General features: G+C 39.2%; 1 protein-coding gene across 4 annotated transcripts in view; it reads right to left on the bottom strand.

Annotated features, from left to right (window-relative positions):
- Positions 1-1,269: 1,269 nt before the first annotated feature.
- RNF168 (ring finger protein 168) overlaps positions 1,270-23,649 on the bottom strand; it is a 61,553-nt gene continuing 39,173 nt past the window's right edge. For 2 of the 4 annotated variants that reach the window (XM_082458647.1, XM_082458646.1), the window contains exons 6-8: positions 22,935-23,016; positions 18,847-19,750; positions 14,315-15,609 (exon numbers count right to left, since the gene is read on the bottom strand). In XM_082458647.1, coding sequence (XP_082314773.1) covers positions 15,497-15,609; positions 18,847-19,750; positions 22,935-23,016 — 1,099 coding nt within the window. In that variant the 3' untranslated portion in view covers positions 14,315-15,496. Of the gene's footprint in view, positions 4,499-14,314; positions 19,751-22,934; positions 23,017-23,649 lie in introns of those variants that run through there. The other 2 variants (XM_082458648.1, XM_082458649.1) reach the window with 2 other exon arrangements.

The following is a 23,649-nucleotide window of genomic DNA, read 5'->3' as shown; positions in this document are numbered from 1 at the left end:
ATTATTAAGAATGGGGAAGCCTGATATTTTATATTCCTAATGTGATATGTAGGAAATACACAGCATCACCTATGACACATTCTTGGCAAAATTGTTAATCAAACTTCCAGGCCTAATTTCCAGACTACAAGAAAGATCAAGAAATAAGTTAAAGGACTGTATAAGGAAGCACTTAGGCAAATCCGGAATATGGGCATTCACAAGACAACCATACCGGTCTCTTCAAAATGTCGATGTCATGGGCGGGGGCAGGCAGGTAGTGGAAGAGGGAGAAGGCAAGGGGATTGTTCTAGATGAAAAGAGAGTGAAAGGAAACCACCAAAATCAATGCCTTCATTGGATCCTAGTTATAAAAAAACAAAAAACAAAAAGAAAACAGCTATAAAAACCTTTTTTTTGGACTTCCCTGGTGGTCTAGTGGTTAAAACTCTGCACTTCCACGGCAGGGAGCTCGGGTTCCATCCCTGGTTGGGGAAGATGCCGCATGCCACACAGCTCAGCCAAAAAGTAAAATAAAATAAGTTTAAGGCATCTTTGGGAAATAAAGGTAGAGATATTTTTTTAAAAGAAAACTTTTTTTTGCAAACTGAAAATTTTAATATGGACTCAATATGAGATGACATTAGGCAATTATTAATTTTCTTAGATGCGATAACATTGTAGTTACGAAAGAGTGTTTTTATTTCTCAGAGATGCATTCTAACATATTTAGGGGTAAAATATTATGATGTCTGCAATTTACTTTTAAATGGTTCAGCAAATTTAAAAACTATAACAGAGCTATGATAAAATGTTAACAATTGTTGAATCTAGGTAGTAGTATACAGGTGTTCTTTCAAATTTTCTGTATGTTTAAAACATATGAAATACCTGAAAAAAATCTAATTATTGTATTTTTTATTTCTATAAGCTCTATTTATATTTCAGATCTGGTTAGGTTTTGTTTTTTTTTTCTTGGCCACACCATGCAGCTTGTGGGATTCCCAGCTCCCCGACCAGGGATGGAACTCAGGGCCCTGGTAATGAAAGTGCCGAGTTCCAACCAGTGGACCGCCAGGGAATTCCCAGTTAGGTATTTTTTTAAAAAAGCATTTCTTGTTCCTTGCAGGTGCTTTCAAGCTAGTATTTTATTTCTCTAAACATGATAATCATAGTTATTTTTTAATTCTTGTCTGGTAATTCCAATATCTGAAGACTTTGCACGTCTGTTCATTCTGTCTGTTATTTATCCTGCTTCTCATCCACCGTGACTGGATTTCTCTGTGTATGCTTAGATTTTTTTTTTTTTTTTTTTACTATGAGGTGCTTATTTTTTGCAAAATGACTTATGGGAATTCTTTGAAGTTTAAGATGAAATCATATTTCTCTAAAGAAAATTTACCTTTGTTCCTGCCAACCATTTAGGGGCACTACTATAAAAAATTAATAAATAGAAACCTCAATTCAATAAGAATCTGGAGACCAGAAGGGGGAGCTCTCATTCACTGTGTCCATAGCAGAGCTCAACAGGAAGAGGAAAGATTTCTTTCCTAGCGATGATTCAGCCAATGAAAAGCCATGGACTCCTTGTTTACTCTAGCCCTCCCAACTTCCTTTTCCTCTCTATAAAAGCTTTTCCTTCCCTTGCTGTGTGGGAACTTACACATGGCTCACCATGGTTGTAGACCCCCAATTGCAGTTCTCTGGTGATCCTGAATAAACCCATCTTTGCTGGAGAAACATCTGGCAGTCTATTTGCTTTATGTCAACACTACCATGCCAGGAACAATTTGTAACTCTTTTTTTTTTTTAATAAATTTATTTATTTTATTTATTTATTTTTGGCTGCGTTGGGTCTTCGTTGCTGCGTGTGGGGTTTCTCTAGTTGCGGCGAACGGGGGCTACTCTTCGTTGCAGTGCGCGGGCTTCTCACTGCAGTGGCTTCTCTTGTTGCGGAGCATGGGCTCTAGGTGCACGGGCTTCAGTAGTTGTGGCTCACAGGCTCTAGAGCACAGGCTCAGTAGTTGTGGCGCACGGGCTTGGTTGCTCCATGGCATGTGGGATCTTCCCGGACCAGGGCTCGAACCCGTGTTCCCTGCATTGGCAGGCGGATTCTCAACCACTGCTCCACCAGGGAAGCCCCAGGAACAATTTAAACTAAGCTCATGAGGCTTTCTGAACCATGTAGATGATATGAATTGGGGCTGCTAATCAACATGTGAGAGCAGGCCTGGGGCTATGGCTTCTCAGACGCAGCTCCCACCCCCCATCACCCATCATTGAGGCAAACTTCCACGCAGCCCCACGGTGACAGGGGCTGGAAGGGTTATTTACTTCTGGTTCTCCCTCATCAGAGAGGTCCTATTGTTATGGGAGTGTTTTATATCGTACTCCTGGGCTAAATTGTGTCACCTTCAGATTTGCGTGTTGGAAGTCTAACACCAAGCACCTTAGAATGTGACTGCATTTGGAGATAGGGACTTAAAAGAGATGTTTAGTTAAAACTAAGTCCTTAGGGTGGCTGTAATACAATCTGCCTGGTGTCTTTATTAAGAGGAAATGTGGACACAAAAGAAGACACCAGGGATGCACGTGCACAGAGGAAAGACCATGTGAAGACATAGAGAAAAGGTGGCCAACTATAAGCCAAGGAGAGAGGCCTCAGAATTAAACCAAACCTATGGGCACCTTGATCTTAGACTTCTAGCCTCCAGAACTGCGGGGAAAATAAATTTCTGTTGTTTAAACCACCCAGTCTGTGGCATTTTGTTATGGAAGGCCGAGCAAACTAATACCACTTCCCACGTTGCATGACCCTGACCTTTGACTTCTTTACTCTAGACCCCAAGCGGCTGTGAAAATTGCAGCTCATGTTTGCCAGATCTGGCATATGCCCTCAAAGAGAGGAGACTTCAGTGCTCCCTTTTCCTTTCTGAGATTCCACATTCTCTTTGGCTTTGGCCCAGTAATTCCTTACTATCTTGTCATCTCTTTGTTGGTTTTAAGAAGTTTTGTTTGTTTTAAAATAGTACCCAGCATTTTCAGTCATTTTCTGTGGGACAGTCTGTCCAAACACCTCCCTCCACAGATCAGGTTTGATGGAGCTGCAGCTCCATTGTGGGGAGGAGTTAATGTACTAAAAATGTCAACAGTACCAATAATGGAAGGCTTCAAGAAGGAAAGGGGGAAAGAGAGGGAGGCAAGTGGACAAAGAGGGAGGGGAGAGAGTGGGAGAGAAGGAGAGAGAGATGAAAGAAAAGCAAGAAATAATAGATCAGATGTCAAAAGAGGGAAGGAGATGAAAAAGAGGGAAAAGTGAAGGACAACCTCAAGTCTTCAAGTTTGGGAGGAGAAAGAATGGTGATTTCTATCAAGAAGTGTAGAATAGAAGTGAATTTTCCAAGAATGACCATGAGTACTGTTTAGAGTGATAGTAAGACTTCAAAGGGTAAGACAGGAATAACATTTTCAGTCAGATGACAGTTACCACATGGTAAGTATAAATCTTAGTGTACAAACTCACGTAACGAGAAATGCAATTTTATTTTTTCCATAACTCAGTTTAACTTTTATTATTTCCAGACCAGGGAATATTTATGTGGTCTAGGGGTTGGGTAGCCATCATTTAATCTCCCAAACATATTGCCCACACCCTGAGGTTGTTTGTGGTTTTGTTTATCCTGTTTCCTACTTTTGTCATTGGCATTAGTTAGGAAAAGCTATCAATAACAAAGCTTGACTACAGGTGACTTAAGTAATAACAAGTTGTTCCTCTTACATAACAAGATGTCCAGGGGTAAGCAGGCTGGTACTGGTTCAGTGAAGTCAGGGCTGATAACGCTTAGCTTCTGCATTAATAGCTGTAGGTTCTCTTTGTGAATTTAGGAATTGTCCATTTTTACCACAAAGTAGTAGTGGTGGGGGGCAGGGAGAGAAATATTTGCACTTCCCTAAACTCTTAGCAGCAATCTTAAGGTCCTAAATAATTCCTCTCCTGGGTGCCAGGGGCTAGACAGTACTGTAGAGACTAGCTTCATCCTCCAAAACTCAGTTTCTCACCACCTATCCAGGCCACCAATTTTACAGCAGATTAAGAGGTACACCAGTTCTGGAAGGGTTTTGAGTGCCTCTCTACTTTGGCAACTGGGGTTAGTGCCATTGAAATTACTATTACTTTCCTAAAAAGAGGCTCAGTCTTTTAGAAATTCACCCTGGGACAAGGGCATTATAATAACTGTAATAGTTTCCTAGGGCTGCTGCAGCAAATTACCACGAAGTGGGAGGCTTAAAACAACAGGAATTTATTCTCTCACAGTTTTGGAGGCTAGAAGTCCAAGATGTCAGCAGGACCATGCTCTCTTGAAGACTCTAAGGCAGAATTTAGTCCTTGCTTATCTCTTAGCTTCTGGTTTCACCAGCAATCCTTGGCACTTGGTTTAGAGCTGTGTAACTCCAGTGTCTGTCTCTGCCATCACACAGCGTTCTTCTGTGTGCCTCTGCATTTTCAAATGGCCGTTTTCTTGTAAAGAAACCAGTGATATTGGATTAGGGCCTTGAAATAATCCAGTATGACCTCATCTTAACTAATTATATCTGCAATGACCCTATTTCCAAATAAGGTCACATCCTGAGGTACTGGGGGTTAGGACTTCAACATATATGTATTTTTTAGGGGCATGTAATTCAATCCATAACAATGACCTCACTCATCTCTGATTTGGGAAATTTAATCATAAATGCAAACTCTAACAAGGAGCCCTCTTTTATCAATCACCCTGTGTCTGTCAAGGAAATTAATCATTCTGTAGGCCTCTTTCATGCTTGGTCTCATCACTGTCCAATGGTATTTCTGAAATCAGCAGAGACTTCTGAGGGGTCACATCAGTTCTACACACCAAGTTTCCAACCAGATCATGGTCTTTGTCTCAGGATGGCTCAGCTCTAATTCTAGTCTAGGGTTAGTACTCAGTCTTTAAGCAGATATGGGTTACCCCAGAATTCTAAGACATCCTAGATGAGCCCCACAAATGGCTGATACTAATCTTTTTTTTTTTAAGCTGATACTAATCTTGAATGAGAAGTAGTTGTACAATATCTTTACTCTTCTATAATTTAATTTAATTTCTACTGAGCCCTTGTCATCTGGGATGGCAAGTTTCAGTTAAGTTGGTTTCCTCATGTTTTACCCGAGTTGTGCCTAAGTTCTAGAGTGTCTTGATTAGTTCCCCTAGGGGATATATGTGGTCCTTGGTTGTCATCTATTCATACTACCATCTTTGAGATATTGGCACAGCCTGTCTGGTGCTCAGTGGCCCCCAGGCATTGTAGGGTTCTCCCTTGCTCCCATCTGCAGGATTCCTTCGGGTCCAGAGGCCCTCAGGGCTACATGTCTCTGTGTCACTCTTGAGCATACAGGAAATGCCTTACTGCTCCTATTCCACAATGGGGCAAAGCAAGCTCTAAGGTTGTCTGCTCTATTTCCATGTTGTTTTGGATATGTTTCTGAGATATGCATAGATCTGCGCAAAGGGTCTCCTTCTCTAGGGACACATACTGCACCTGAACTTGTAATGCTTCTCCTTCTTCTCCCCTCTACCGGCCCAGAGAGTCTTTATTTGGGCTGAGGTCAGGGAATCCTGTCTTACTCATGTAGGGGAAGAAAAAACTTTTTCCTCTACTCTTAAGTTCAGTTATTGGGGTCATGTAAATTAAACTGACAAAAGACAGTTCAACAGAAGAAAAAAAGTTTATTTTCACACGCAATGCACATAAATGCAGGAAAACTCAGGGATGAGTAACTCAGAGGAGTACTTAGAATTTGGGGCTTATATACCATCTTAGTAGGTAAAAGAGAGGGAGGGAGAAAGGCACTTACAGGAAGATAGATGACTTTTTGGAAAGATTTTTTTAAATTGGGGGTTTTAGGAGAATAAACAGGATATAAAAAAGTCATAATAATCTTTGTCTATATAGGTATGAGTGGTCTTCCTGTCTACTTCAGGGCCATAAAATTTCCCTGGAGAAGGAATTTGGGGTAGGTTTTATTCGTATTCTCCCTTCTGGGAGTAGATCTGCCCTGAAGAGTAATTTATGGCAGCCTTATTTCCAAGACATTGTTGCTTTGAGTCACATAAAGAGGCTTTGAGAAGACTATTTTTCTGTGTCTGTTGAATCTCAAATGTCTTCAGCTTAAAATAATCTTTATACCAAGTAGCATATTTTGGGTTGGCAAATTCTGATTCCCTTCACTCAGCATCAGGTATTCTTACAAATATATACTTCTTGTGTTGAGTTCTCTCTGGGGAGTAGATTTTGAGACTCAACAGCATAGAACTTCTTTTTCCTCTGCTTTTTCCTAGGTGAATCTTTCCTGAAGGAATAAACATCCAATAGCCCAGCTGACTAAATGTGGGAAGGACCAAATAATGCAAAGACAAGGTAAAACATTGGTTACTATTCCAAAAACCTCTTCTGACACACACTTGCCATATCATTTCATATCCTCAACAACTCTGTGAGGAAGATCTTTTTGTTTCTGTTTTACAGTTGAGGAAACAGAGAGGTTAAGAAGACTGCCCAGCTAGAAGCAAAATTTGAATCCACATCTATCTGATTCTAGAATATTCTCCATTTTCTCCCCTCACCTCAGAACCCGCTCCAATATGATTTCTGCTCACAATGCACCCAATCCACTTTTACTGGTGTCACCTAAGACCTCAAAGCTAATTCCTATGGACATTTATCAGTCTTTATCTCAACTGACTTTTCAATGGAATTTGGCATTTCCTTACTCCCCATTCTTACAACAGTCTCACTCTTGGCTTCCTGGGACCACACCTGCTGATTTTCGCCCTATCTCTCTGGTCCTTCCCTCCTCTTCTGCAGCTTATTCTTCTCTACCAGCCATTCACTGTGTCCTGAGACTTGCCCAGGCCCACCGCTCTTTCTCTCTGTAGGAAAAGGGAAATCTTACCATACTCTCAGCTCTAATCACCAGAAATAAGTAAGATTTACACATTTCAGGTGTTATATAATCCTTATATTTATTTTATATAATTTATATTTAACAAGACAGCACATTTTGCTTGAAAGAACATGGGCCTTAGACTCCAATCTGGATACAAACCCTGGCCTTTTCCACTTACTATCAGAATGCCCTTGGGAAGTGACACCTGCCCCGATCTCACATTCCTCCTCTGTAAAATGGGGCATGCCATCCCTTTACTGGGTGCCTAAAACTGCACACAAGCCCTTCCTTTTTTTCTTATAAATCAGAACCTAGCTTATTTCCTTTTTGAACAGAATAGAACAGTGCGTCTGAGTTCAGTCTCTAGTCAAATAGTCCTGTATTCAAATCCTGACTTGGCCTCATTCTTGCCATCTGACCTGGGCAAATAATCTCTTTGAGGTTCGGTTTCCTTCATCTGTAAAATAGGCACATTAATAGTGTCTACCTCATAGAATTGTTGAAAGGATTAAATGAGATATCAAGCACACAGTGCAGTGCCTAGCCCATAGTTAGTTTTCAGTAAATGTCAGCTCTTGGGAATGTGATCATCTCTTACCTTTATGCAGTCATATTTCAATTTTGATTAGTTGGGACTCTATACTTGTCCCCAAACAAGACTTAATTTAGAGGTGATGAATGAAATTGAATAGGTTGAGGCTCTTGGCACACATTGTATCAAGGCTAATATCAGAATAAATTATAATCCTGAGTGTGACTCATAAAATTACCTTAATCCCAAACCCTGATATTTGATGCCTGCAAATTAGGACTTTAAAAATATGTAATGATAAGTTGATTTCTTTTCTTTAGAGTGAGGGTGGAGAAATTTAATTGTTTCTGAATTTAATTAACATACTTATATTTATACCAAAAACGTGATATTAATAGTGCAGTCCTTGACTGATGTCCAAGTTATAAAAGGATACACACAAAAGACCACACAGTCTCTTTCTTCCATGATACTGCTGCTGCAGCCCCCTCACCTAGAGCCCCATTACCATAATAAGCCCTGCTAGACATTTACGAGAACCTGGAGATGCACAAACCTGAGAGGTGTTTTGAAAAGCAGAAATTCTGGAGAAAGTAACTTGAGAGGGAGAGCAGATACTGGTAGCATCGCAGGCAAGGTCATTTTTCAACAGCATTTCCAGGAATGTTCTGAATTTTAACTTTTCCTCAAAGAAAATGCCTGGAAATGCCTGGAAACCTGTCATTGAAATTAATAAATAATATTTTGAATACAATAGGTAGTTACATACTAGTACATGGGAATAGGTGTCTTTTCCTCCTTACTACTGGTTGAAAATAACTAAAATGAGGGATGGCAGGGAGAGAGTAGAGGAAATAGATGACAGTCTCCAAACTTAAAGTAAGGCTGTTGGGACTTCCCTGGTGGTGCACTGGTTAAGAATCCGCCTGCCAGTGCAGGGGACACGGGTTCGAGCCCTGGTCCGGGAAGATCCCACATGCTGCGGAACAACTAAGCCCGTGCGGCACAACTACTGAGCCTGTGCTTTAGAGCCCGCAAGCCACAACTACTGAGCCTGTGCTCTAGAGCCTGTGCTCCGCAACAAGAGAAGCCACCGCAATGAGAAGCCCGCCAAAATAAATAAATAAATAAATAAATAAATAAATTCATTTAAAAAAAAAAGTAAGGCTGTCATTTCCTAAAATCTGCAGACAGCAAGAAGAAATAGAGATGCACACATGCAGCTGAGGTTCAGTTCTCTCAGTACCTTAAGATTACAAACTTTAAAAAATATATCTTTTACACACTACTCTATATATAAAATAGTTAACTAATAAGGACCTACTGTATAGCACAGGGAACTCTACTCAATACTCTGTAGTGGCCTATACGGGAAAAGAATCTAAAAAAGAGTGGATATATGTATATGTATAACTGATTCACTTTGCTGTACACCTGAAACTAACACAACATTGTAAATCAACTATATTCGGATAAAAATTAAAAAAAAAAAACTTTACCTAAGGTATATTTAAATCTAAAAATCTAAATCTAAAAAAGAATATATATGCATATATATGTATAAATAAATCACTTTGCTATATACCTGAGACACAACATTGTAAATCAACTATACTTCAATTAAAAAATATATATATATTTATATATACATCTTTATTCAGAACAAATATATAGAACTAGCAATAGCAACTTGAGCAAGCCATGAAGGTTTTTTTTTTTTTTTCCTCTGTTAACTATTTTTCTCTGTGGTTCAGGGATCTCTTGAGTCACAGGGGAGCATGTAGGCAGGGGTCTCTTGTGTCATGGGAAATATGCAAAGGATCATCAAGTGAGCCATGGGAACCAATGGGCCTGGGTCCATTTCATGGGCTAATTTTTTAAAAATCAACTTTATTGAGGTATAATTTATATGTAATAAAAGTGCATCCATTTTAATAGTACTGTTTAATGAGTTTTCAAGATATTTGAACATTTTCATGACTTTTAACATCTGGTATGCTTCTTAGTGTAGCTAACAGTACCAGTCAGGGGCCTGGCGAGAAATGGATGGCCCAGTTAAACTGGATACTTTGAGAAGAGGGATTACTTACAAAGGCGTGGGCGTGGTGTAGGGAAAGCACAAGATGGTTCTTTGTAGCAATGCCAGAGAGCTGTTCCCTCCGCACCAGAGGGACAGAGAGGAGGAAGCAGCTGCCAGAACCTGGAAAGAGAGGCTGTGTGGTGAGGGAGACTGTGTGGAGGGTGCACCTTCACAGGAGCTCTGACTTCCAGTTGAGGGGCATAGCCAGCCAGACTTCGGTGATCCTGCAGAGAAGTCAGGGAGATAAATGCTCCAATCGTACTCCCCTCTCTCTCTGATTTCCTGCTAGGGCTCCTCTTGGCATAATTCAACTAGACATCAGAGGGTCAGGGAGCCCCCCCGATTTAGTCCTTACAGGTTACAGTACTCCCGGGGCATTCCCAGGACAAGGGTGAAAAGGAGGGGCAATCAGAAGATACGTGTTATATGCTTAGTGAGTTAGGGTTAGTTTAAGGACAAAGTAGCAAGACTTCTTGTGAGAAGGTGTTTTGGGGGCGGTGAAGGGGAGGAAAGGCCATTTCAAGCTCGGTGGTTTCTCAGTCCATGCCATAGGACCTATATCAGTTAACTTGATGCACAACAATATAACCCTAATGTCTTGATATGACACACCTATATTATCTCAGCCAGTGGTCTGGGTAGCTATGTTTTCTGCTAGGGTCTCACCAGGCTGCAATCAACGTGTTGGCCAGGGCTAGTTTTCATTTGGAGGCTCCACTGGGGGAAACACCCACTCCCCTGCTTGCATGGTTGTTGGCAGCATTCAGTTCCTTGCAGCTGTAGTACAGAGAACTTCAGTTTTTTGCTGGCTGTTGGGCGGAGGCCACCCTCAGCTCCTAAAGCCCATTTATAGTTCCCTGCCGCATGAGGCTCCCCAGCATGGCCTCAAACACTTTTTACCAGAATAACCAACCTGGGGAGCTAAAAAGGTGCAGTGGGGAAGAATGGGAAGTGCCAAGGGGTCCTAAAGGTAGCAGATCTCAGAAAAACATCAGCAAGCATTCATCTGCAGAAAGTGAGGGCCCCATTCTGAGTGGAAGTCCTATGAGCAGATCTGAGAACAGAGTCAGGCAGAGCATTGGAGAGGGTGGCAGGGGGAGGTGGAAAGGAAAAGTCAAAAAATTACGTAGGCCCAGTGGTGGCAGATTTAAGAGAGGGAATCCTTTTAGAAAGCAGAGGCAGTATTCCTTGGTAGCAGCCACTGGTGATGAAGGAAAGGAAGTGGCTGGGGGTAAGAGACTGACAGCAACAGAATGAGATTCTAGAGTTGATATGGAAAAATAACAAGAATAGCTGAAATATTGTGGGAGGAAAAAAAAAGCAATGAGAGGTGACTTGCTGTATCATAAAACTTCAGTAACTAAAACAGTATGCTATCAATGCACGGGTGGGTAGCATGCCAATAGAACAAAACAGGAAATCCAAATATAGACCCTAACATGTATGGAAACTTAGCATATAAGTAGGCTCTCGGATTAGTGGCAATAATGGACTTTAAAAAAATGGTGTTGGGGAAATTGAATAAACAATGAAAAAAATAATAAAGTTGGACCGTACCTTACTCCCTACACCAGGTTGAACATCAAATGAGTCAAATATTGAAATGTAAAAATTAAAACCATATAAAATATACATGTATTGAGGGGAAAGGGTAACATCTTTATAGCTGTGAAGAAAATTCTTTCAACAAAAAAATCCATTTTTTCAAATGATTGAAAAATTGAACTATCTGAAGGTCAAAAACTTCAGCATGGGGGGAAAAAAAAGCACCTCATAATTAAGGTCAAATGATAAATGGCAAACTGCTGTCAAAATATAAGACTAGGGAATTCCCTGGCAGTCCAGTGGTTAGCAGAGGTATGCTGGTGGTCAGGTGACCAGCACTGCACAAAGAAAACCTCAGATCTCGTAGGGAAGTGTGACGGTGTTGGCTGTGCAGGAAGTGTGTTTACTGGTCTGAGACAACTGATGATTAGCTGGCTTTCAGAGCATGAGGCTGTCACTGATTGGTTGGTTTTCAGAGGTGTGTTCAATGAACCAAGTTGTCTTTGATTGATTAGACAGGTTTATAACCTGTTCTGGTGGTTACTTGTTACCATGGCTATCAAACAATCAACCTTTTCCCAGGTGTGTGGGGACTCATTCCCATGGGGAAAATTTTTTGTAACTCATTACTAAAAAGGGTCAATCTTCCTAATGCATTAAGAGGCCCTAGAAATTGAGAAGAATGTCTGACAACCTAATAGAAAAATAAGCAAAGAATGCAAACAGAAAATAAATACAAATGGTCTTAGAACATTGAGAAAAAAAAAAACAACAAAAACCCTCAACCTCATTTAAAATAAATGTTTTCTGTAGCAACTGCTCTCAAGACCCTGGAGAAAAACACAAACCACATTCCATAAAATTAAAGTGTCAAAATAAAGTTTTGACATTTAAAGATAATTTAATGCAGAAGCCACTAAATTTGTTTAGTTCTTTTAAAATATATTTTTAAACATTTAATTAAGTATAGTTGATTTATAATGTGGTGTTAGTTTCAGGTGTACAGCATAGTAATTCAAATATATATATATATATATATATTTTTTTCTTTTTCGGATTCTTTTCCCATATAGGTTATTACAAAATATTGAGCATAGTTCCCTGTGCTATGCAGTAGGTCCTTGTTGGTGATCGATTTTATACATAGTAGTGTGTATGTGTTAACCCCAACCTCCTAATTTATCCCTCCCCCAGAAGCCACTAAATTTGGAATAAAGGTTTCAGTAAAATACATGATGCATAAATTATTTTTTTAAACCAAAGAGGCATGGTTGGTTCAGCTCCCATTTTTTTGGTAGTTTTTGCTATTATGCAACATTAAAATTGCCACTTCTCCCCAACCAAAGACCTAAGTCTTAGGTAATTAGACCTCTTATCTACTTTTTGGTTTGTGATGTGCTAGTCAGCACCAAAATAAATCTTCTTCTTCTAAAAGTAAACCAGTTAATTCATGTAATTTTTAGCTTTATACAAATAAAAGCTTTAAATATAAGTTTTCTAAGCATTTTCCAATAGAAGGAATCAAGTACATTTTTTTGTTTACAAGGTGCTTTTCCAAAAGGACAATCATTTTGAACACTTTCCAAGTCAATGAACTTAGAATACATTTGTATAAACTATAGCATTTCAAGCTCTTTGGGAATAGAAAGATTCTGTCACACTGAAACCAAACGGATTTGGTATTATCTCAGTGCCTCTTGCTAAGATTATTACATAATTCCTGTCATCTAATTTTTTGCAATCTAGGATTACTCTGGAGAGTTACTTCATTATGATCTATTCCAATTACTAAAATGCCCTCCTTTAAATCTTATCCTGGTGTCCTGTTATTTCTAGGGTGTACCTAGAAGCTCTGGGAATTTAGTGATGTCTGATGGCCTTAATTTTCTGTAGAAGAAATTTCAGAGAGGGGTTCTTGGCATCCCGGTAGGTGAGGAATTAGAAAGCTTTGTAGGCACTCGGGACAATGGTGGCTTTAGGTGATTGTTAGCTTGTGTATAGGGTGGCACACACAAACCTTACTCTCTAATCATCAGTTCTGGTCAAGATGGGGACACTTGGGTATATAGGAACTGAACAATTGGCAGGGCTTTCTACAGGTACTTGGGAAGGTTCTCCAGTTTTCTTCCATAGATCCTTTATGAGGTTTTACTTCTCCTGGGCATTTGTGCTTAAGCATAATTTCCCACACATATTACTCCATCTTAACAGGATAGGAACTTTCCAAGTTTTTGCCGTAGAGATTTCAGGACATCTTTGTACTAGAATCCATTTACGAAAAACTTCTCTGCTGTTTTTTCCCCCCTCTTACCTCTTAGCTCCTGCCTGTCTTCTCAAGCCTGCCATTCTAAACTCCGCTGGGATATAAAAAACACTTTTCCAGACTCTCCCAGACTCCTTTGCCAGCAAGCTTCCTATTAAGTTCTATTACCTATAAGAGGTACTAAAAGGGAAGGGAAAAAGGGACATTTTTTTTGCTGTTCCTATCAGTGTTGCCCCAGCAGTGGAGGTTGACCCCAGCTTCCAAATGCCTTCAACTCTTCTAGAACCAGACTCACCAGACCCTTTCAGAGTACCAGCAGTAGCTGGGAGGTGTTTCTTTCTCAAAGGTCTGAACACCAAGTCTGCAGGACCTGCTCTCCCGCACATCCTGAGCACCTACATTCTGGTAACCAAAACCCTTCCCGTGTGTTTCCCAGCTTTGAGGGTGGTAGCCACTTCCTGCAGTTATCGTCTTTGGGTTATCTGTGTTCTCTCTTGTTTCAACACCTGTCTAACCAATTTCCTATACTTCATTTCCTCTGTTGAAATACCTACTTTGGTTGTTTTCTTAAGTGGACCCCAAGCAATAGATCCAGTATAATCTACATTTGTCTAGTATAAACTGACCAGGGAGTGGGATTCTAATCCTGCAGTAAAAAACAGACACCCAAACTTTTTATGGGTCTTAAGAGATGAAGAAGAATGATACAAAAGATGGGCAAACTCAATTTATGATCCCCAATTGAGAGAAAACCTTCTGGATTGAACTAGTTTCATGGATAGAGCCTAACTGCAGCAGGCTGGGACCACAAAAGCCAAGTGGAAGAGAAATGTAAAGTGAAATGTAAAGTAAGAGAACGGTCCCCTCAGTTGAACTCAGGGTCCATGTTGCTCCAAGTCCTGCCAAAACAAGGCAATATATGTTGGGGAGAACAAAACAGACTCAAAATTTGAAGTCATGATTGTTTATTAAGATCTTTACACAGGAATTAAGATATGGGTAAACATACAGTAGTGGCTCAACTCCCTATTTCAAAGTTTGTAGTGATTGACAAACCTTTATGCATACCAAATGTGTAGAACTTGTATAGGAATTTGAGGAAGCCACAAAATATTTCTGAGAAATGGTTTCTTCTGAGGCTGAAGTCTCTTGCAATCTGGGAACTGTGACACAGGGGAACTTATGGGCAGGGGTCTCTTGTGACACGGAGCTGTAGATACATCTGGTAGGGGAGAGGTGAGTAGTCTTCATGAGTAGACAAAAGGTAACTTGCAATTTACTGGATGCCACACGTGGGTACTTACGGTACACAAAGTCACTGGATAAAGTGAAACTCTCCCAAATCACTTATTAAGGTTCTTTTTTGAGTCAAGGCCTGTGCCAGGTGCTCTATTACTTCCCTTAACTCTTTTGTTTTTTAATTAATTAATTTATTTATTAGGCTGTGTCGGGTCTTACTTGCAGCACACAGGATCTTTCTTGCGGTATGCGGGATCTTTCATTGAGGCACACGGGCTTACTTGCCCCGCAGCATGTGGGATAGTTCCCCGACCAGGGATCGAACCCGTGTGCCCTGCATTGGAAGGCAGATTCTTAACCACTGGACCACCAGGGAAGTCCCACTACCCTTAACTCTTGATAGCAACTCTTGGTTACATTGATTCCCATTTACTGATTAAGAAAGTGATATTAACCGATAGAGACCAAGTTAAGAAGAAAATTATTCTTTCTTCCCTCCTGCACTACATGCCCTTGTTTTGGTGGTCCAAAACTCAGGCACAAATTACTAGCCCCATCGTTCAATTCCTTATATGTGAACTAAGGAATCGAAGAGCCATTCAAAACCATTCTTAGCTCACAGGCCCTACAAATATTGGCGGCGTGCAGATTTGGCCCCTGGGATGCAGTTTGCAGACTTCTGTGCTAGGGCTTTCAATTGAAGCCCTGGTGTGTTCAACAGGCTTCCTTCCCCGGTAGGTCCTGAACTCTGTTCTTGTTTCATCAGCAGTGTGAGCCTGATGACAACTCCTCTCTGCTTTTCAGAGCTTTTCAGCCTTTTAGCATCTGCTCTGAACAGTTTCAAAACTGCAGTTATCTTGATGGGAAAACCGACCTTGTGTTTGATGACCCTCAAGTCTCCAATACTGTCACTCCAGCTTCATGAGATGGCCAAGAGCTCTGCCGGTTTCTCTGTTCACCAGCAGCAGCCCTGATTTTCGTTCTGCATTCAGAATAGGCACCTGCTACAAGCAAAAAAGTGGTTGCAAACGTCAGTTCACCTCTCAAATCTCCCCTCTCTAGAATCCTAGCCCCTAAGTTAGTCCTCATTGTTTCAAGTAGCTTTCTGATGCTTTTAAGTAAAGCATTTTAATTTTTAAATGTAAAAATTTTACATTTTTATCTGGCTTTTCTCATTGTTCTCAGCAGGACTGCAGGTCTGCAGCACTGCTACCTGAAAAGCATAAGCTTTGCTTTCAAATAATTGAAAAATAGTATATTAAAGCTAAATATATTCAAATTCATTCACAACGCTATTTCCAAAAATTCGCACTATTTTTTTTTTGCACTGAAAAACCTTCCTAAATTATGATTCTTAGAATTTAAAGGCAAAAAAGGACTATCTAGAGTGGTATAGGTTGAGATGCCTAAGTATCCTTAATCTTGTAATATTTTAAGAACATTTAAATTTTGAGACGATATATTCAATATGATTGAAAATTTTAAAAGTATAAAAGAACATATAGAGAAAAGTCATTCTTCCACTCCTGTCTCCCAGCCACCCAGTTTCTCTCCCTGCTGGCAACACTGTTTATCTCTCTCTTAAATATATATTTCTCTTCTTTAGATAAATGGTTGCACAGTATGTACACTACTCTACATCTTGTATTTTTTGTTTAACTCTATATCTTATAGTTCTTTTCATATCAGTAAAGTGGGTTTTTTGCTTAATTGCTGTATAGTATTCTATTTTACCATCATTTATTTAGTGTTTCTTGATATGATTAAGGTTGTTTCTAAGCTGGTTATTACAAACAATGCCAAACAAAAATGTTTTATGCATGCCATTCTACATATATGTGAAAACAGCTTTAAGAAATTCCTAAAGGTAGATTGCCAAGGTTACCTCTCTAGGGCTTTAAAAGTTTCTATTCATACTAAGCAACATATAAGAGTGCCTATTTACCTACATGCTTGCCAAGATTGGGGGAAAAAAAAAAAACCAAAATACAAAACACCTTTACTAATCTGAAGGGTGGAAAAATGTATTAGTATAAGTGATACTATGCATCTTTTCACACATTAGAGCCACTTATATTTCCTTTCCTGGGAACTATGTTTCTTGGGAACATAAACTTTTCTAATTTTCCTTTTGGGTTGTTAGTCTTTTTCTAAACGTATTGGCAGACACTTTATATAAAGGAAATTAGCTCTTTGTGATGAGTTGTATCTATTTCTTCTCAAGTTTGCCATGTCTTCCAATTTTCCTTTATGGTAGTTTTTGTTATGCAGAACTTTTAATTTTCATGTGTTAATTTTTATTTTTAACTGTGAAAAACACATAGTCCATTTCAATTTTTAATAATTATTTTAATTTTCAGATTCTCAACCTCTGCATAGTTTTAGCACTCCCTGAGAAATTAAACACTCTCATATTCCTTCCACAAAAATGGGAGGAAAGTATCAATAAATTCTAATGACTGACACAAAACATTTACTAGTTTCTCACAAAAATGCATACATGGTAGTATCAGAAAGACTAATTGAGAAATTAAAATTTATCTTAAAACCAGCTTTAGTCAGGAAGACTTCTTCACAGACAAATAAGTGGTTATATATGTAAATCCTAAATACATTACACTGTTTTCCCCCCTTTTTGGTCATGGACTATTCCAGGAAGATTTAATTATATAACTTTTAATTTGAAGAGTCACTAAAATGTAAAGCAAAATTGGTCTTAAAAAATATTGGTTTGATGAAAAGATATATATATTTTAGTCTATTTTAAACAAATTTGGTTAGTTTCTAACTACACTTCATTTCAGCACAATCATTACTCAGGGGACAATCACTTTTGAGAAAGGGCAAACTAAATTTTAAATTAGCATCAGAATTCTACCCATAATTACCCAATCAATATTGAAGTACACACCATCAAGTATGCAAAGATTACAGAATTTCAGTTACAAAATTTGGAGGAAAAAAATCTTAATTATGTATAAAAACACTGACAAATTTAAGCTAGAATTATTAGCTCTAGGACATTTTATTGCATTATTACCTTAAAAGGATGGCTAACTAGATATCAGCAGCAACGCTGTTAAAAAGGTTGTTTGCTCAAAGTTGTTCATATTAATGAAACAAAAGATTAATAGTCTCTAAGTTAAATTTCACAAAATGAAATCGCAGCCTTCTGATTTAACTTTCGGGGGTAAGACAGGGCAAAACCCAAATATCATACTTTCTATTTTTGTCCATAAACACAAATAAAAGTCAGTATCAATACAAAGGTTAACATAAGGAAATAAACACATGATTAGTCAGGTTCTACAACATAGGATACTGCGACATAACTCTTCTACAGTAAATTCCCCCTTTTTTTTGGAATAGCAGATTAGATACTATGGTATGAAAAGCTGTTAAAACCCAAATGTTTTCTGTGCCATCTAGCAAAGAAAGCACGAGGAAGAATACTTTGCCAAACTATACCTGCTACTCCAGCCTGGACCCAGTTGTCTGATCATCCACTCAGTTTCAAGGCCTCCAAGTTGTCAATCTACCCCACTCAGCCTCATCCCAAGCTTAGCTACTTTTGCATCAAGAGTCTAGTTTCCTTTCTGTCAACTAAGTCCTAATTTTCCAGAAAACTCTGATTTTTCTGCTTTCACGTTGATCCTAACCCATTTTAAGTAAAAAAAACATGCTGTAATACTTAAAGTAATTGAAGTGGACATGGAAATTAGATTACTTTGGTGTTATGGAAGATGTACTTCAAGTGCTCTGCAAATATATGGGAAAGTTGCAAGAAAACTTAGATTCTAAACCTTGCCTGGATTCCTTAGCTACTTGGTATATTATAATGTTGCTTTGATTACTAGTCAGTACAAAAAGGTGCGTGAAGGCCACAAAACATGCATATGGGGGGAAATGCATGGAAATGAAGATTTCTTGGGAGATGGCCAAGGCATTTTTATATCCATAAGGACTGTCAACTTAAACTTAGTACATCAGTTATTGAAAAAGGAAAGGAGTGGGACTCTTGCTTACAACCGAGTTTGGCAGAAACACATTTGTATATTCCTCCCCTGATATCACGCCGTCCTTTAATTAAGGACAGTGAGTATGCCCACGGAGCAGAATTAATGAAAAATTTATAAAGAATCTATGATAGAGAGCTTCACTAGATTATACAACACTCCCCTTACCCAAGCACTACTTTGTGTATCTCTGAAACATCTGAAAAATACTTTTCTGTGACTTACTAGGCTGTAGGGAATGAGGAGTTTTAGGTACATTACAATTATCTCTAGTAGAGTTTGTTATCTTTCTTCCATTAACTGAACGTTTCAACTGGATCTTAAAAGAAGGTTGCCAATTTTCATTTTTTGAGCCCCTCCTAGGTTTTGGATGCTCTAGATCAGTTTGTCTTTTGAGGTTTCTATCTTTGGAATTCTTCCTTTGTCCATTTAGTAATTTGTCTGGAGGTGAGGACGTAGCACGTAACTGATATCCATCTGGGGATCCTTTTTGCCGGTTTGGCCTCATTTGTTCTTGATCCACCTCTTTCTGAAGCTGTAATGCTAATAACCTGTCCTGTTCTTCTTGTTTACGTCTCTCAAAAAGTAGACATTCCAAATCTATCAGTTTTTGGGTAACGTTGATTTCTGTTTCTTCTTGGTCTGAGGAAGCTTTGGGGAACATTTTTCTTCTTTTTGCAGAAAAGCATGGATCCCTGACTGCTTCAGACAAAGATTCCTGGTTTTTTCTTTTGGAGATATCTTTACTGATCAGTAGGTGAGACTCTTCATTTTCTGTCTCAACTGTGTTATTTCTAATTATCTGTGTCATATCTGATACAGTGCACCGACTCTCTGCTTTGCCACAAGGCTTAACTGCAGCTTCTCCAGAGTAGGGAACTCTGGCTTCAGGTCCCTCATGATTTATGACACATAACTCTTTTTCATGATTGATTGGTCTTGTTTTGACTTTTCCTTCAAGGCACCATTCTCTACCACTGGCACATAACTGAGGCATAGGTGACTCCACTGAAGATTGTGCACCTTGTTCTTGAACTTCAAGGTATATCTGAGGAGAAAGTGTTGGCATATCTTCCTCAATTTCTGTGTCTTGCCATGTAGGGCTCTTCACATCACTGCTGTCAGTTTCCTGTAGAAAACAGAAAAACATTGAGTGAACCAGGGGAAAACATCAAGTCGTAATACATAAGTCTAATTACACTGATACCAAAGCTGAGTTGTCACTATAAAGTAATTATTATTACTACTAATAAGATATATTAATTCTTAATAGTATTTTTATTCTGTGTGCCAATTTAGATTAAGGTATTTCTTCATTTTCACTCCCATGAAAACCTACAGTTTAAAATCCACAAACTAGTTCTATATATGGCCAGGAGCTGGCACCATGACTTGACTTCTCATCTTACAAACTTCCTCTAGCCCAGGGATTTTTAATCCCTTTTGTGTCACAAACCTTCCTCCTTTTGGCATTTTTGTGAAGCTTACAGACCTCTTTGAGAATAATATTTTTAAACATAAAAATAAATACATAGGGGGACTTCCCTGGTGGCTCAGTGGTTAAGAATCCGCCTGCCAATGCAGGGGACATGGGTTCGAGCCCTGATCTGGGAAGATCCCACATGCCGCGAAACAACTAAGCCCGTGCCCCACAACTACTAAAGCCCACGCACCTAGAGTCCATGCTCTGCAACAAGAGAAGCCACTGCAGTGAGAAGCTCACATACCGCAACAGAGACAAGCCCTCACTGGTTGCAACTAGCGAAAGCCCGCGCGCAGCAACAAAGACCCAACGCATCCAAAAATAAATACATACACACACACACATACATACATACATAGGGAACAATTTATATTGCAACACAATTATTAAAATCTTACAATTTATGATGTAATAATGCATATCTATTAATACATTAAGTAATAAGATCTAGTGGCAAGTCTAATAATTGGTAACACTGAAGGAGGGATGAGTATAAATGATATTTCAAGAGATCTGCAACAAATGTAATGTGATTAAAAACCTGTGTTATCTATTGGTGACAAAGTCACAGGTACTGTTAACAGTATTATGGTTTACTGGTTTGCTGCCTACATTCATAACTAAAGGAAACGCTAAAATGAGAAGTCAGGTGGAAGTAAAGATAAACTTTTCCTTATATCCATGTTCATGTGTACTCTGTGGATTCTACCCACAGACCTTAGGTTAAGAACCCTTGCTTTAGCCAGTATAATTCTTCTCACTTACAGGTCTTGGGTAAGTTAAGACCTAGGATTAGTTTTGACCCTGGGAAAGCCTTAAGAAGAAAGGTTTCAGGACTTCCCTGGTGGCGCAGTGGTTAAGACTCCACGCTCCCAATGCAGGAGGCCCAGGTTCGATTCCTGGTCAGGGAACTAGATCCCACATGCATGCTACAACTAAGGAGCCAGAGAGCCGCAACTAAGGCATGCTGCAACTAAGACCTAGTGCAACCAACCAAACAAACAAATAAATAAATTAAGTAAATAAATAAATAAGAAGAAAGGCTTCAATGAGAACTTGCTTCAAAACAAAAATTACTCCTTGTTTGCGATCTTAAATCTGTTCTTTTACCTACTTTGCTTTGCATTTATCATTCCTCATAACATTTTTATGAACCAATGTAGTTTGGATTGGACAAATTCTAGGTTGCTTACCTAGTTTTGCTGTGAATATTAACACCAGGATAGGAAAAAAAAAATCCCAGCCTACAATGCCTCTCCCATCAATCCTTAGTTCCAGCATGAGCCAGACCATCTGGACTTGAATTCTCCCTCTATTACCTCTACTTAAGGGACTCTGAGCAATTCTCTTGCCTCTGCATGCCTCAGTTTTCTCAACTATAATTGGGCACAAGAAGGGTACCTTACAGAGTTGGTGGTTGTAATGAAGATTAAAGAAAATAAATACATTATTTGGCACATAAATGTCCATTAAATGTTAGGTGCTATAAAACCACCTAGCTAAACTGAAAAAAGTTTAGGAACCTGTGAGTAAAGGGTTAATAAAACTTCCATGTAGGAAACTGACCTTGGTGTCAGCTGGCTTTTCCTAGTTCTATTTTCCTGGAAGCCTGATGGAGGTGAAATGTCACCTGTGTTACTCGGCCACATAGCTTATGGTAAAAATGACTCTTACTGGTGAACTGCATCTGTACTAGGAGAACTAGGAGTGATCTATAAATACCTTGCAGGAAGCCAAAGCTCAGGGCTTCTGTAAGTGACTTACAACTCTTTGATTGGCTGTGTTCCTTCCCAGGACCCCTGGAAGCCACACCCATGAGTTGTTACAGTAAATAATTTACTCTTATGGGGCATGGGACTTCTAAGTCTGGTGGTTACTACACTCCTCTGCATGGTCTTGCTTCCAGGCCATCACTTAGGAGCTCTGCAGTGAGGACTCTTGCTGAACAGATATGCCTGATGTCTGATGCTACCCTACGTGCACGCTTTGTTCACCATTGTGTAATCCTTTACGTGAAGCTGGCACCAGGGGTAGCCTGTTTAGTTTTGTGAGTCTGATGATCTCAGTCAGGGATCTACAAACTATGGCCCATGGACCAAATTCAGCCTGGTGCTTATTTTTGTACAGTTTTACTGGAACAAAGACAAGCTCATTTGTTTACATATTGTTATGGATGCTTTCAAATGACAACAGCATCACTGAACAGTTGTGACTGAGACCATTTGGGCCACAAAGCCTAAAATATTTACTATCTGGCTCTTAAGACAAAAGGTCTGCTGACTCCTAGCCTAAGTGAGCCTAAGGTGACTAAGAAAGGTTGTTCCATTTACCATAGTGACTTAAAAAAAAGTTAGGAGGGGCTTCCCTGGTGGCGCAGTGGTTGAGAATCTGCCTGCCAATGCAGGGGACATGGGTTCGAGCCCTGGTCTGGGAAGATCCCACATGCCGCGGAGCAACTGGGCCCGTGAGCCACAATTACTGGGCCTGCGCGTCTGGAGCCTGTGCTCCGCAAGAAGAGAGGCCGCGATAGTGAGAGGCCCGCGCACCGCGATGAAGAGTGGCCCCCACTTGCCACAACTAGAGAAAGCCCTCACACAGAAACAAAGACCCAACACAGCCATAAATCAATAAAATAAATTAAAAAAAAAAAAAAGAAGGCTTATGGAGAGGAGCATACTTTCATCTCATAGATAGATAATTCAATTTAAATAATCCCTCCCTTGGCCAATATTATAAAAAAAAAAAAAAAAAAGTTAGGAAACTGCAAGTATTAACAATCTATAGCATTAATAAACCTGCCAAGCCAAGAACATCTTTAGCATCCACATACCTTAGACATAGAGTCTTTCCTATCTTCTTGTACAACTTCAGACTGTGATGCTGACCCAAGTTGAGATTTAGGTGACAAATACCTTAAAAAAGAAAAAAAGTTTGCCAAAATTTGAATGCTTTGAAACACAAGTGGCATGTATCCAATATAATAAAGCCAGATTAGGTATTTATGCTGAAGGCTGTCTGGCTTGCTGCTTGGCTGATTTATGAGAAAGAGTGTATTTCATCTCCCTGTCTCAGGTATTTTGGTCTATTTCTGGAGCAAAACTTAGAAGTCTGAGTATTGATATATTTTAGTGAAAAATAGCAGAAAAGGAAGTAAAAGTCAAATCTAAATTATTCCTTAATTCTCAAAAGAATTTAAACAGGTAGGTACTAGCATCAAAACGACGTAAGACTGTACAGTCTTCCCAAAAGTAATGGAAATGACATTTTAAGTCAGGAGAAGGAATATGTTAGTTTCTTTTTAATGCCAGAAATTCTACAGTTTGTACCTCTATTTGAAAAATGGTCTATGATTAGATTCTTTACCATTTTGGTATAGAGATTTTATTATATACATATTTTATATCAACTATCTACTTAGAGATATAAAAGATTTATCAATGTATCAGCACAAGAGCACATCTCTAAATATCTAAGCATCTTTAATAGGCTGTTTGCCACTGAAAATATTAAGTCTGTAATATAATGGAAAACAAAAGAAATGGGAA

This window comes from Balaenoptera physalus (assembly GCF_965194825.1).
Source record: "Balaenoptera physalus genome assembly, chromosome: 4".
NCBI classification, from domain to species: Eukaryota; Metazoa; Chordata; class Mammalia; order Artiodactyla; family Balaenopteridae; genus Balaenoptera; species Balaenoptera physalus.
Note: the sequence above shows the minus strand (reverse complement) of the source record. Positions and strands in the feature narration are given on the sequence as shown.